The sequence below is a fragment of the Spermophilus citellus genome (genome assembly GCF_964194105.1).
Source record: "Spermophilus citellus genome assembly, chromosome: 13".
NCBI classification, from domain to species: domain Eukaryota; kingdom Metazoa; phylum Chordata; class Mammalia; order Rodentia; family Sciuridae; genus Spermophilus; species Spermophilus citellus.
The window spans coordinates 7,413,019-7,429,812 of NC_138193.1; the positions used below are offsets into that span (position 1 = coordinate 7,413,019).

The 16,794-nt window shown below is 36.9% G+C and overlaps 1 protein-coding gene across 3 annotated transcripts in view; it reads left to right on the forward strand.

Annotated features, from left to right (window-relative positions):
• MRPS9 (mitochondrial ribosomal protein S9) overlaps positions 1-16,794 on the forward strand; it is a 115,443-nt gene that overhangs the window by 6,484 nt on the left and 92,165 nt on the right. For all 3 annotated transcript variants that reach the window (XM_081264678.1, XM_081264680.1, XM_081264679.1), the window contains exon 2: positions 4,590-4,769. In XM_081264678.1, coding sequence (XP_081120804.1) covers positions 4,590-4,769 — 180 coding nt within the window. The remainder of the gene's footprint in view (positions 1-4,589; positions 4,770-16,794) is intronic.

Sequence of the window (16,794 nt, forward strand, 5' to 3'; positions counted from 1 at the left end):
TAAAGATCACTGGAATTCCTGCTTTGCTGCTGCCAGAGAGATTCCATAGGCCCTGCCTGTTTTCAAGCATTGTTCTGTGGGCTCCTAAATAGCCTTTTAAGAAAAGTCCCTTTCACTTAGGTAAACCAAAGTTTGTTTCATTTGCTTTCATCCAGGGACCTAATTTATACAAGTAACTCGTAACACTCTCTTGGAGAACATAGAGTCTTCCTATTCACATTTTCCCTTATCTGACTTTAGGCTTTACCTTTTTAAAATTTCTTCAAAGTTTGTTGTTTTTTGTTTGTTTGGTTGTTTTTTTTTTTCCTTTCTATTCAAATTAGCAGCACATTCTTCTTTGTTCCATTTTATCCAATTAAACCGAAAGGAAACTCCTTAGTACTGCTGTAATACCATTAAAGTAGTGTTAAGCTGGCATCTGGCCAAACTTGGGACATCACTGCTGTCGAGATGTGTCTGCACCCTTGGCAGCCTGCTTTATTGAAATCGTAGTTGTCTGACCCACTGATTATCTTTAAAAAGAAACAAATCTGTCAGGTCGTATCTGTACTATTCCACCAACAAAAGTCTGATGAAAATTCTCTTATAGCTTTTTAGCTGGAAATGGAATATAGAAAATTTTGTTGGGAATTATTCAGTTGGAAAGCAAATTTTCTCCAAGAATTCTTGGTATGTTTGGCTAAACATCTTGTTTCTTCACTCTCTCTGTTTCTTATTTAATGGATTGTACCAATGAATAATTAGCTCCTTTAAATGTAAATATTTTTGTATGACTTCCTTGCTGGAATAATTCAGAACATTTAATAAATATATTCAGTAGCCTGGTACTAATGCTGTGATAATTTTGTAAATTTAACAAATATATGAATTTCCAGGATATCATATTCTTTTTAATTAATTTTTTATTTATATATGACAGCAGAATGCATTACAATTCTTATTATACATATAGAGCACAATTTTTCATATCTCTGGTTGTATACAAAGTATATTCACACAAATTTGTGTTTTCATACATGTACTTCGGTTAATAATGTCCATCACATTCCACCATCATTAGGATGTCATATTCTTAAGCAGTGTGTATGTCTTTGAAAAAGATCCTAAAGAGCTTTTATGAAAAATAGTAAGTTAGGTCAATTTTAAAGCCCTTTCTAAATGAATGATAAAAATCCTTACGAATACATTTGCACCTTACTTATGTTAAAAGTAGAGAAGCTACCATGTAGTGTTACAAACTCCACAGAACAGAGATAGATGTAAACTTTTAAATCAAGTTAAGAAACAAATCTTCAAGTCAGTGATCATCTGTTTTGCTTGAGAAGATGCTAAAATGTAGGAACCAAAGAAGAGAAAATGGAGAAATAGAGAAAGAAAATACAAAGGCATATTTGTTTAATAAAATAAAATAGAAGAATTACAGTACTCTCCAACCCCCATCCACAATTTTGTTTTTTCTCTAGTTGCCTTTGTCCATGTTCAACTGTAGTCCAAATATTTGTCTTAACTCTCTCAAGAGAGACCGTGTTCACTTAACTTTTATTACAGCATATGGTTTTATAATTGTTCTATTTTGTTATTAGTTGTTGTAATCTCTTACTGTGCCTAATTTATAAATTAAACTTTATTTTAAAGTATGTAAATACATGAAATAAAGTGTATATAGGGATCTGTTCTACCCATGATTTCAGGCTTGCACTTTGAAGTCTTGGAATATATCCTCTAACAACTGTGCTTTACCACAGCTATGCTCACTGTGAAAGATACCATTAAAAGGATTTTAGAAGGGAAAAGACAAGAAGATATGATTAAAAGAAAATCTTGAGGCTTGAGTTTTGAAGATAGTGATACAAAAAACAAAAGTTCGCAGTGGCTGCTGTAAGCAGAATTGACACTGCAGAAAGGAGTAAGAACTCCACTGTCCCAAGTGCAGAATCAAGGGACAATAAATCAGAGAGAAACTGATATGAATGGAGAACACAACATGGATCATTGCCACGGGTTGAGAGTAATTTGGTGAGAATTCAGTGGTATTGTTTTCTTTCCGGAGTTGAGAGTAAAAGTACCTTTAAATGTTTTACTCAGATACACTAGCAAAACAGAGCAGGCTGCATCGTATTCAGATTGCTAGATAAAAGATAGATTAAAACCAAAAGGTAAACCCAGATCCTTCCATATAGTGAAAGAAAGAAAATAGGGAAAAAGTATGAAAAATATAAAGGTAAGATGACTGATGACAGAATAGCTAAACCCACATATTTTCATCTATTAAAGATTTAGATTGTATCAAATAGAACCTAAAATGACCTAAAATTTAAATGAAAAGCATGGGCAATGTTATCTCAGGGACATGTAAGTAGGTAGTTGAAAGGATTGCAGTTTTATGATACAACAGAATTTAATTCAAGGTAAAAATGATTTCATGGGAGTGGAAAAATTTTGTAATGCTTAACTGTACAATCTGCCCTAAGATGTAACTCTCAGAACTGAATAGTGTATTGAATGTACTATTGAGACATACAGAGAAAATCTACAGGAAAGGAAAAGATAACTGACAAAATATTGTATGGTTCTAGATTCCTTTTTCTTGCTACACTTTAAACCACTGTATCATTGCTCTTTGAATATGAAATATTCAGTCCATTAAATCTATCACCTTTTGCTCTCAGTGGACCATCTCATCTCCTACTTCTCAAAGAAAATAGTGGCCACATAAGACAAGTAACTTTACTTTTATGATTCCTTCCCTCATATGTAAATGATTTTGTTCATGCAATAGAAGAGACAGTTCTCGTTCTAATACCAATGCCTGCCATCTTCCCACCACTAATGGTGTCTGCTTCGTGTCTCATTTGGGCTTTAACATACCTGTACCTGTATCTCAGATCTTTCCCATGTGCCCATCCTCAGAGCCATCTGCCCTTTGGGATGTCCACCAGATATCTCAAACAACATTCCTAAAATTGAACTCATCACTTTCCTCCTGATCTTGCTGTTCTTCTACAATTCTTTACTTCAGTGACAGAGCCATGTTCACTGGGAGGCTCATTTCTCCCAAGGTCTATGGGTGGTGATGGCTGGGGATTGTGACAGTAACCTAAAACAGTGTCTTAAGGAATTTGTTTGAATTGTGGGTTCACTTGTTTTATGAGTGGATTGTTTTAGCCTTGGGCAAAAATATTTTGTCATATTATTTATAAAACCAGCAGCATAATCATAGTTTGTCAATGAAACATTTGGGAGAATTACCTCTAGTGTATGGCTGTTATTTTTTTTGGACCCAGTTTATATCTTTGACAGATTCTTGGGTCAACAAAGCATTTTCTCTTTGCTGTGAATATGAGAAGCAGCATCCTCTTGCTCACAGAAGACATGGAATCATAACAAAAACAAATACCAGAAAACCCCTGTACTCCAGTAAATACATGAGATGATTAAACTACTAAAGTAAGGAGTTGATGGCAGTGGGGATCAGAGGTATAAAAACAAGCCCTGTCTGTAAAAGAGTAGGCTAACTATAGGAGCCCCCTTATCCACAGGGGATGCATTGCAGATCCCCAGTGGGTTACTGAGACCACAGATAGTACTGAAATCTGTACTGTTTTTTCCTATAACATGTATACTTGAGAGAAAGTTTAATTAATAAATTAGGTACAGTAAGCAATTATCGATAATAAATAATAAGATAGAATAATTATAATAATTATAACAATATACTATAATAAAAGTATAATATCAGTGTGGTCTCAAAATATCTTTTTGTACTGTATTGTCTTTCAACTGCTAGGATAACAAATCAAGGAAAGCAAAACCATGCCATGGATATAGGAAGCCACCATATACACAAGCAAGTTGTGGTCTTGTTTTTATTCATTGATAATAACAGTGTATCTTTATATAGCACTGTAAAAATTATAATTCTTGATTAATTACATATTGAAAAGGGAGATTCCTCTGTGCTCTCCAGAGGGAAAATAAAGTTTTGTGCAATTTGAAATCTCTCTTTTTGACCCATAAAAGAATAAAAAGATCCTTTTTTAAAAAACTCTTTTGAAGCATTTAAAAACATAAGTTTACCATTAATTGGATGTCATAATATTTTTCCTGTATTTTTTTCTTATATTTCCTATAGTGACATTACTGCTGTAGAGTCATCTGACTTTAGTATTCTCAGAGGAAGGGGAAAGCTATGGGAAGGATGGATGTTTATGATAAATAAGGATATGTAGCATACCACTCAAGTATTTTAAATGTTCTGAAATGCTAGTAGTTTAATCTGCTTCACAGATAAGCTTTTGAGCAAGATCAGTTTTTAACATCTTACTTGTTTGCTTGCTTTGTCATATTGGTGATTGAACCTGGGGCCTCCTGCATGTGAGGCAAATGCTGTAGCTCTGTATTCCAGAGCTGTATTCCCCAGTCCTCCTTTCTTAAGGAGCCCTCTTACTTGTTTCTGGACTCCTTGCCAGCTGAGTATGATAGTTTTTAAAAAGTCAACTGTTTAGATATCCTCTTTTATTTAGAGATGCTGGCCTGTTGGATCAGTTTAATTTAAAATATTTTTTCTTTCCATTTACATTTTCTGTTAGATATTAAGGTTAATACATACCACAGTTGTAACGACAAAGAAAAGTGTTCCAGCCTCAAGACGTGAAACATACACAGAGGACTTTATTAAAAAGCAGATTGAAGAGTTCAACATAGGAAAGAGACACTTGGCCAACATGATGGGAGAAGATCCAGAAACTTTTACCCAAGAGGATATTGACGTAAGTACAGTTAACTCAGTTGGAAAAGTAATTGCTGTAGAGTTTTAGACATTTACAGCACTTTTCTTCAGCATGAGCCCCTTAGCTCTCTGTAAATTTTAATCAAACTGTCAGAGTAAGGAAAAATGTCACTGTACATTGCAAGTTGGAACCGTGATTTCAAAGAGAGATGCCATTTTGTACTTGAAGCATCACAAAGTATGGTGAATTTTAGATTTTAACCAAATATGGATACTTTTCCTGATTCAAGGTCAGAGGACCTGGACTTCTATGGATGCTTATATACCATTTGAAAACATTTGTCCTGTTTTCAAATGGTACTCTTAGGCTCTGCTTTCTGACAAAAATGATAAAATAGATGGTAATATTTTTAAAATGAAAGCATGTTGCAGGTGTTTTGACAATTAAGGTCAGAATTCAGTTCCTTCTGTGCTTTTGAATTACTATATTCCTGATAAAAATAGTAATAGTTAATAATACTTTTGTGTTAGAAATTCCAGAGTAACTAGCTGAGGAATTTAAATTTAACAGCTTTAAGATTGTGCTGATTTTTTAAAAGTAACATCTGACATCTCCTGATGTTTTGTATTTAACTGAAAATGACATCTTCATATAGATGTCACATTTTTATATGCTTTTTAAATATAGTAATGCTTTGCTGAATGACCAGGGTATGTTTTGAGAAATGCTTCCTTAAGTGGTTTTGTGGTTTTGTGAACATCATAGAATGTACTTATATTAAGAGGATAACTATGTCACTAGCCCATGTAATCTTATGTGATCATCAGGATTGAAACAGTTATTAGGTGACATGATTGTATATAGTTGTCCTTTGTTATCCTGGGGGCTTAGCTCCAGGATATCCATGGATACCAAAGTCTATGAATGATCAACTGTCATATAAAATGGTGTAATATTTTCATAAGACCTGCATATATTTTCCAGTATATTTTAAATCATGTCTAGATTACCTATATAATATCTAGTACAATATAAATGCTATGTGAGTAATTGTCATACTGCATTATTTAGGGAAGAATGGCAAGAAAAAGTCTGCATATGTTTAGTATAGGTGCAATTTCTCTTTTTTCAAATATTTTCAATCTGTGGTTATTGAATCCACAAATGGAGAGAGAGTACACAGACATAATTATCATTTTTAATGAATTAGTTTAATTCCCATTTTTAAGTATACATTTTCTGTTTGTAAATGGTTCTGAAGTATATTTTTAATGTCTCAGATCAACATTTTTGTTTTAAAAACTTTCTATTGCCCTTTTAGGTCTTGGTGATTCAAGTTGTAGACCGTGTAACTGCTGTCCTCTTTATTAATCTTATGATAATATGGATTATATTAATAAAACTATTTTTAATACACTTTAATTTTATCCTAGGTAGTATGGGTTAAGTATGGTTGCTTGCTGCATTTTTAAAAAAAGGAACCTGAGGCACAGAAAGACTTAGCATTCTGTGTAAATAAGTATGCAAAATTGGAGGAGCTGTAAGATTTTAAACTTTAACTTTAAAGTTCTTTTTTCATATCTGCCTCATTTCATAGATCATGGTCACCTGAAAAATATCCATAATTTTTAGCTAAGATATCTGTATACTCAAAAATTATTATTTTCAAGAGAATTAGAAGAAAAAATCCCACAAAACTAGGTATCTATATAGTAAAAAAATATGAGTTTTTAAGAACTGAAGAAAAGGTCAAAAATAAGATTTTATTCTTCCCCATGTCCCCTTTTAAAAGATAGATTAGTGAGCAATTTGGCACAAATTGTCATACTGCAGTTTTTTTCTAAATAGGAACGTAATCTCTGCTTCCCTAGTTATTTGTCCTGAGATAACATTTTTGCTGTTTCCTTTTTTGGGTGGTAGCTGCTGGGTTAAGACATAATTCATGTATCATTTAGGGTGTACGATTTACTGGTTTTTAGTTTAATCACAGAGTTGTACAGCCATGACTATAATCAAACTTCTGAATATTTTCATTATCCCAAAATGAAACTTCCTACTCTTTAGTGTGCTGTATTTCTTCCCATTCCCCAACTCTAGGCAGCTATACTTTCTACATTTTGTCTGTATAGATTTGCCTATTCTGGCTATTTCATATAAATAGAATCCATCCATTTGTGGTCTTCTGTGATTGGCCTTTTCACAAAGCATGTTTATAATATTTATCCATGTTGTAGCTTATATCAGTATTTATTAATTTTTGTTCCTGAGTAATTTTCTTTTTTAAAAAATTCACTTAAAAATTCCATTTTAATAGGGTAGGAGATAAGTAATAAATATCATACACTATTTTTAGAAAAGTTTTACAATTGAAATATTTGAACAAATATAACTAAGTATATTTTAGATTCCACCTGTCTCAGTCTCTTGAGTCACTGGGATTATGGACATACTCTATCATACCTGGCTACATATTCAATTTTCTTTTTTTTTTTTTTTTCCATATTCAATTTTCATGTCAGAAAATTTTAAAAAAGAAAAGTTGTTCTTGAGTAATTTTCTATTAAAAATTCAGTCATCAGTTGAGTGGCATATGGATTGTTTCTGTTTTAGCTTATTGTGAATAATGTTGCTATGAACATGAGTGCTATGAATATCAAGTTTTTAGGTAGGCATGTTTTTAGTTCTCTTTAGTATATACCTAAGAAACTATTGCTAATCCAAGGTCATGAAGATTTGCCCTTGGGTTCTTCTAAGAGTTTTACAGTTTTAGTTATTGCATTTAGGTTTTGATCCATTTTGAAGTAATTTTTGTATATAGTGTGAGGTAGGGATCCAACTTTATTTTTTTACATGTGGATATTCAGTTGTCCCAGAATCATTTGTTGAAAAGACTTGTTTCCCCCATGGAATTCTTTTATCTCTGTGTGTCAGATTTTTGTTTCTGTGAACAAAATAGCTGACAAGAACATCTTAGAGGAAAAGTTTATTTGGGGTTCACAGTTCAGAGATTGAATTCATGGTCAGCCAACTCCATGGCTCTCAGCCTGTTGATGCAGAACAGCATGGCAAAGTGGGTGGTGGAGGAAGGCTGCTCAGTTTATGGTGCCAAGAAGTAGAGAGAGAAAGCAGGTGCCAGGGACAAAATATAAACCCCAGTGACTTACTTCTTCCAGCCACACCCTGCCTGCCTGTAGTTATCAACCTAGTACAGTGTAGTTCTTTCAAATTATTAATCTGTCAAATGGATTAATCCCCTAATTAGGTTAAAGCTCTCATAATCTAATCATTTCACCTCTGAATATTCTTTCATCATCTCACACATGAACTTTCAGAGGATAGGTCATGTTCAAACCATAACAGTCATCCTTATCAAAACCCAATTGACCATAAATATTACGGTTTATTTCTGGACTTATAGTTTTTTTCCCTTTATCTATTTATCCTTATGCCAGTAACTACTGTTTTGATTACCATAGCTTGGTAGTAAGTTTTGAAATTGTGAAGTGTACATACTCCTATTTGGTTCTTTTTTTTCCCCCCCAACATAATTCTGACTGTTCTGTGCCTCTTGAATTTCTGTGTGCAGTTTTAGGGTTGGCTTATTAATTTCCGCAAAGAGCCAGGTAGAACTTTAACAGGGACTCTGGTAAATCTTTAGATCACTTTTGTGAGTGATGCCATCTTCATGCTAAGTTCTAATCGATGAGCATGAGATGCTCTTCTGTTTTCATTTATATCTTTAATTTCTCTCAGTGATGCTTTGTAGTTTTCATGGTTTGACACTTCTTTTGTTAAATTAATTAGTTTCTTTTTTTAAAAAAATCCTACTATAAAATAGAATTGATTTTTCTAATCTGGATTCTCCATTGAAAGTGTGTACAGTTGTTTTTTGTATATATTTTGTGTGATTTTGTTTATCACTCATGAATCCAGAACCTTGCTGAATTCATTCATTAATTCCCATAGTTTTTAAATGGATTTTCTAAGATTTCCACATACAACATATTGTCACTGGCAAATAGTCCAGTTTTACTTCTTTCTTTCCATCTGGATCCCTTTTCTTTCACTCTTTTTCCTCACCTAATATCCCTGGCTAGAACCTCTAACAGTATTGAACAGAGATAGCTAGAACAGACATTCTCAATTTGTTCTGCTCTCGAGCATAAGCATCCATATTCATTCACAGTTAAATGTGATGATAGGAACCCAACATGGCGGCCAGCGAGGAGGCAGCACTTTCAATGCCTCCGCGGTAACGGGATCAGAGAGACTCATCAATACACCTACATGCGTCCTGCTGAGAAACTTCTAGCAAAATTCCGCTGAAAGGAGACCTGCCGGGAACTAGTAAGTTTAATTGGAGGTGTCAGCTTGTCCCTGAGGAGTGAATCTCGGCAACGCAGAGTAGGGGCACAGTCCCGCCGGCCGCCGCCAAATGGCTGCAGCCCACACATTGCAGTGAACATAGGAGCGGGCGCTGCCTGCCTGGGCCACCGCCAGCCCGGCTCTGGGAACCACCGCTGGCCCCCGCCAAGCGGCTGCGGCCCACACATAGCATCGAACGTAGGAGCGGGCACTGCCTGCCTGGGCCCCCTCCGGCCTGGCTCTGTGAACCACTGCCGGCCGCCGCCGGGCGGCTGCTGCCCACACATTGCAGCGAACGTAGGAGTGGGCGCTGACCGCCTGGGCCCCCGCCGGCCCAGCTCTGAGAACCGCCGCTGGCCGCTGCCCACACATTGCAGTGAACTTGGGAACAGTAGCCGCCTGCCTGGGCCCACGCCGGCCCGGCTCTGTGAACCGCCGACGGCCGCTGCCCACACGTAGCAGCAAACTTGGGAACGGGCGCTGCCAGCCTGGGTCCACGCTGGCCCGGCTCTGTGAACCGCCGCTGGCCACCGCCGGACGGCCGCGGCCCACACGTTGCAGCGAGCTTAGGAGCGGGCGCTGCCTGCCTGGGCCCATGCCGGCCCAGCTCTGTGAACCGCCGCCGGCCGCTGCCCACACGTTGAAGTGAGCTTAGGACGGGGAGCTGCCTGCTTGGGCCCCCGCCGGCCCGGCTCTGTGAACCGCCGCCGGCCGCTGCCCACACATTGTAGCGATCTTGGGAGCGGGCACTGCCTGCCTGGGCCCCCGCCGGCCCGTCTCTGTGAACCGCCGCCGGCCGCTGCCCATACGTTGCAGCGAGCTTGGGAGCGGGCGCTGCCTGCCTGGGCCCCCGCCGGCCCGGCTTTGTGAATTGCCACTGGCCACCGCCAGGCGGCCGCTGCCCACGCGTTGCAGTGAGTGTGGGAACGGGCGCTGCCTGCCCGGACCCTGCCGGCCTGGCTCTGTGAACCGCCTCTGGCGGTTCGGGGCTCCAGACAACCCCCCCCACCTGCCAGCCTGGCGCTGCAAACGACCCCCGACGGGCTCTGCGTAAGGCCCCGCCCACACGGCGAACAGCAGGAGTGGAGACCCGCCCAATCCAGGAGGAAGAACTGCTGCACAGAGATTGACTCCCACCTACTGAGAGGAGAAACTTGGCCCGGTGGGCATAGCTCCATCTACTGGAAGAACAGTTAATCGAACTCTAGGACTGCATTTATAAATTTTTTTTTTTTTTTGCTGTCTTTTTAAATGTTTTTTTAATCCATTTTATTTTATTTTATTTTATTCCATTTTTTAATTTCATTTTTCATTTCTATTATTATTATTTTTCTTTAAATTCTTTTTAATTTTCTATTTTTTTCTCTTTCCTTCTTTTCTTCTGTCTTTACATTTCTTTTCAATTTTCTTATCCCCCCTCCCTTGAATTCTACCTGCCTACTCTCATTCTCTTTAGTGACTTCCTCCCTTCCCTTCTAATACCTATCCTCCCAAGCATCAAATAAATTTATAGGAGTAAACAGTAACTCAGCAGTCAAACAGAACAAGAAGCAACATGAGCAGCATGAAAAAGCAAGGAAGAAAAGGAGTGCAAACAATGCAGGACAGCCTAAATATTCAGGAGGATATAGAGTCATCAGAAAAATGGTCATATAAAGAACTCAAGGAACACCTTAGACAGATGGAACGGAACCTTAAAGAGGATACGAGACAGCAAATTCAAGCAGCGAAAGAACACACTGAGAATGAATTACATAAACAGATAAAAGAAGAAGTTAAGCATCTTTATCAGGAGATAGAGACTATAAAAAAGAATCAAACAATAATCTTAGAAATGAAGGAAATTATAAACCAAATTAAAAACTCAAATGAGAGTATCACTAATAGAGTGGAGCAAGTAGAAGACAGAACGTCAGATAATGAAGACAAAATATATCATCTTCAAAAGAGTCTAGCCAACTCAGAAAGGCTGGTTAAAAATCCCGAGAGAAACATTCAAGAGTTATGTGATAACATAAAAAAACCAAATTTAAGAGTCATCGGGATAGAGGAAGTGATAGAGATTCAAGCCAAGGGAATGAGTAACCTGCTAAAAGAAATAATTACAGAAAACTTCCCAGAAATAAAAAAGGAAACAGATATACAAATTGTAGATGCATATAGGACACCGAGCATACAAAATCACAGTAGACCAACGCCAAGACACATTGTTATGAAGATATCCAATATACAGAACAAAGGGAAAATATTAAAAGCTACAAGAGAAAAGAGGCAGATTACATTCAGGGGTAAACCAATAAGGTTAACAACGGATTTTTCATCACAGACGCTGAAAGCGAGAAGATCCTGGAACAACGTATTTCAAACACTGAAAGACAATGGATGCCAACCAAGAATTCTGTATCCAGCAAAATTAAGCTTCAGGTACGACAACGAAATAAAAATCTTTCATGATAAACAAAAGCTAAAAGAATTTGCAGCCAGAAAACCAGCATTGCAAAGCATCTTGAACAAAACACTACACGAGGAAGAAATGAATAACAATAACCAAATCCAACAGTGGGAAGTACCTCAGTAAGGACAGACGGTGGGGGGAAAGCTAACCATGGAGAAACAAACTAAATTAAAAAAAAAAAGAGATAAATAATCAAACATGGCTGTAAGTACAAAACATACATCAGTAGTAACTCTAAATGTTAATGGTTTAAACTCTCCAATAAAGCGACATAGGCTGGTAACATGGATAAAAAAACAAATCCAACAATATGCTGCCTCCAGGAGACACATCTGACTGGAAAAGACGTACACAGGCTGAAGGTGAAAGGTTGGGAAAAAATATACCACGCACACGGTCCTCGCAAGCAAGCGGGGGTGGCCATCCTCATATTGAATAAAATCGACTTCAAGACTAAATTAATCCAAAGGGATAAGGAAGGACATTATATACTGTTAAAAGGAACCATTCAACAACAAGATATAACAATTATCAATATTTATGCACCAAATAATGGTGCTGCGACGTTCATAAAACAAATTCTCCTCAAGTTCAAGAATCAAATAGACCACAACACAATAATTATGGGTGACTTCAACACACCTCTCTCACCATTGGACAGATCCTCCAAACAAAAGTTGAATAAAGAAACTATAGAATTCAATATCACAATTAGTAACCTAGACATAACTAACATATATAGAATATATCAACCATCTTCAAGTGGATATACGTTTTTCTCAGCAGCACATTGATCCTTCTCAAAAATAGACCATATCTTATGCCATAGGGCAACCCTTAGTAAATATAAAGGGGTGGAGATAATACCATGCACTTTATCCGATCATAGTGGAATGAAACTGGAAATCAATGATAAAAGAAGGAAGGGAAAATCCTATATCACATGGAAAATGAACAATATGTTACTGAATGATCAAAGGGTTACAGAAGAGATAAAGGAGGAAATCAAAAAATTCTTAGAGATAAATGAAAATACAGACACAACATATCGGAATCTATGGGACACAATGAAAGCAGTTTTAAGAGGGAAATTCATCGCCTAGAGGTCATTCCTCAAAAAAAAAGAAAAACGAACAAATAAATGAACTCACACTTCATCTCAAAGCCCTAGAAAAGGAAGAACAAAACAACAACAAATGCAGCAGAAGGCAAGAAATAATTAAAATCAGAGCAGAAATCAACGAAATTGAAACAAAAGAAACTATTGAAAAAATTAACAAAACTAAAAGTTGGTTCTTCAAAAAAATAAATAAGATCGACAGACCCTTAGCCATGCTAACGAAGAGGAGAGAGAACTCAAATCACTAATATACGGAATGAAAAAGGCAATATCACAACAGATGCTACAGAAATACAGAAGACAATTAGAAATTATTTTGAAAACCTATATTCCTATAAAATAGAGGATAGTGAAGACATCGATAAATTTCTTAAGACATATGATTTGCCCAGACTGAGTCAGGAGGATACACACAATTTGAACATACCAATATCAATGGATGAAATAGAAGAAGCAATCAAAAGACTACCAACCAAGAAAAGCCCAGGACCGGATGGGTATACAGCGGAGTTTTACAAAACCTTTAAAGAAGAATTAATACCAATACTTTTCAAGTTATTTCAGGAAGTAGAAAAAGAGGGAGCCCTTCCAAACTCATTCTATGAGGCCAACATAACCCTGATTCCAAAACCAGACAAAGATACCTCAAAGAAAGAAAACTACAGACCAATATCTTTGATGAACCTAGATGCAAAAATCCTCAATAAAATACTGGCGAATCGGATACAAAGGCACATTAAAAAAATTGTGCACCATGATCAAGTAGGATTCATCCCTGGGATGCAAGGATGGTTCAATATACGGAAATGAATAAATGTTATCCACCACATCAATAGACTTAAAGATAAGAACCATATGATCATCTCGATAGACGCAGAGAAAGCGTTCGACAAAGTACAGCATCCCTTTATGTTCAAAACACTAGTAAAACTAGGGATAACAGGAACTTACCTCGACATTGTAAAAGCTATCTATGCTAAGCCTCAGGCTAGCATCATTCTGAATGGAGAAAAGTTGAAGGCATTCCCTCTAAAATCTGGAACAAGACAGGGATGCCCTCTATCACCACTTCTATTCAATTTAGTTCTCGAAACACTGGCCAGAGCAATTAGACAGACGAAAGAAATTAAAGGCATAAAAATTGGAAAAGAAGAACTTAAATTATCACTATTTGCAGATGACATGATTCTATACCTAGAAGACCCAAAAGGGTCTACAAAGAAACTACTAGAACTGATAAATGAATTCAGCAAAGTGGCAGGATATAAAATCAACACACATAAATCAAAGGCATTTCTGTATATCAGCGACAAAACTTCTGAAATGGAAATGAGGAAAAACACTCCATTCACAATATCCTCCAAAATAATAAAATACTTGGGAATCAACCTAACTAAAGAGGTGAAAGATTTATACAATGAAAACTACAGAACCCTAAAGAGAGAAATTGAAGAAGATCTTAGAAGATGGAAAAATATACCCTGTTCATGGATAGGCAGAACTAACATCATCAAAATGGCAATATTACCAAAAGTTCTCTATAGGTTTAATGCAATGCCAATCAAAATCCCAATGGCACTTCTTGTAGAAATAGATAAAGCAATCATGAAATTCATATGGAAACATAAAAGACCCAGAATAGCAAAAGCAATTCTAAGCAGGAAGTGTGAATCAGGCGGTATAGCGATACCAGATTTCAAACTATATTACAGAGCAATAGTAACAAAAACAGCATGGTACTGGTACCAAAACCCGCGGGTGGACCAATGGTACAGAATAGAGGATACAGAGACTAATCCACAAAGTTACAACTATCTTATATTTGATAAAGGGGCTAAAAGCATGCAATGGAGGAAGGATAGCATCTTCAACAAATGGTGTTGGGAAAACTGGAAATCCATATGCAAGGAAATGAAACTAAATCCTCTCCTCTCACCATGCACAAAAGTTAACTCAAAATGGATCAAAGACCTTGATATCAAATCAGAGACTCTGCGTCTGATAGAAGAAAAAGTTGGCCCCGATCTACATATTGTAGGGTCGGGCTCCAAATTCCTTAATAGGACACCCATAGCACAAGAGTTAATAACAAGAATCAACAATTGGGACTTACTTAAACTAAAAATTTTTTTCACAGCAAGAGAAACAAGAGAGGTAAATAGGGAGCCTACATCCTGGGAACAAATTTTTACTCCTCACACTTCAGATAGAGCCCTAATATCCAGAGTATACAAAGAACTCAAAAAATTAGACAACAAGATAACAAATAACCCAATCAACAAATGGGCCAAGGACCTAAACAGACACTTCTCAGAGGAGGACATACAATCAATCAACAAGTACATGAAAAAATGCTCACCATCTCTAGCAGTCAGAGAAATGCAAATCAAAACCACCCTAAGATACCATCTCACTCCAGTAAGATTGGCAGCCATTATGAAGTCAAACAACAAATGCTGGAGAGGATGTGGGGAAAAGGGTACTCTTGTACATTGCTGGTGGGACTGCAAATTGGTTCGGCCACTTTGGAAAGCAGTATGGAGATTCCTGGGAAAGCTGGGAATGGAACCACCATTTGACCAAGCTATTGCCCTTCTCGGACTATTCCCTGAAGATCTTAAAAGAGCGTACTACAGGGATACTGCCACATCAATGTTCATAGCAGCACAATTCACAATAGCTAGATTGTGGAAACAACCCAGATGCCCTTCAATGGATTAAAAAAATGTGGCATCTATACACCATGGAGTATTATGCAGCACTAAAAAATGACAAAATCATGGAATTCGCAGGGAAATGGTTGGCAGTAGAGCAGATTATGCTTAATGAAGCTAGCCAATCCCTAAAAAACAAATACCAAATGTCTTCTTTGATATAATGAGAGCAACTAAGAATAGAGCAGGGAGGAAGAGCAGGAAGAAAAGATTAACATTAAACAGAGACATGAAGGGGGAGGGAAAGGGAGAGAAAAGGGGAATTGCATGGAAATGGAGGGAGATCCTCATTGTTATACAAAATTACATATAAGAGGTTGTGAGGGGAATGGGAAAATAAACAAGGAGAGAAATAAATTACAGTAGATGGGGTAGATAGAGAAGATGTGAGGGGAGGGGAGGGGGGATAGTATACGATAGGAAAGGTAATAGAATACAACAGTTACTAGTATGGCATTATGTAAAAATGTGGATGTGTAACTGATATGATTTTGCAATCTGTGTTTGGGGTAAAAATGGGAGTTCATAACGCACTCGAAGCTTATGTATGAAATATGATATGTCAAGAACTTTGTAATGTTTTGAACAACCAATAAAAAAAATATTAAACAGGGATGAGAGGTGGGAGGGAAAGGGAGAGAGAAGGGAAATTGCATGGAAATGGAAGGTGATCCTCAGGGTTATACAAAATTACATATAAGAGGAAATGAGGGGTATGAGAAGAATAATACAAGTGGAAGAAATGATTTACAGTAGAGGGGGTAGAGAGAGAAGAGGGGAGGGGAGGGGGGATAGTAGAGAATAGGATAGACAGCAGAATACATCAGACACTAGAATGGCAATATGTAAATCAATGGAAGTGTAACTGATGTGATACAGCAATCTGTATACGGGGTAAAAATGGGAGTTCATAACCCACTTGAATCAAACTGAAATATGATATGTTAAGAACTATGTAATGTTTTGAACGACCAACAATAAAAAATAAATAAATAAATAAAATGTGATGATAGTGGCCACAGGATTTTGTGTATCAGATTCAGGAAGTTCCTTTTCATATCCAGTTTGTTGAACTTTTTTCTGGTGGTGGTGGTTGAGGATTTTATCATCAAGGGATGTTAAATGTTGTCAAATATCTTTTCTGCTTTTTTACAATCATGATTTTTATCCTTTATTCTATTGATGTGGTGTATCACGTTTAATTTTTGAATGTTAAACCAACCTTGTGCTTATGAGATAAATTTCCTTTGGTCAGCTTACATAGTACTTTTTATATAATTCTAGATCTGGTTTGCTAGCATTTTGTTAAGGATTTTTGCATCTAATCAATACTAGTCTATAGTTTTCTTAGAATGTCTTTGTCTGATTTGATATCAGAGTAATATTGGCCTCATAGAATAAGTTGGGAAA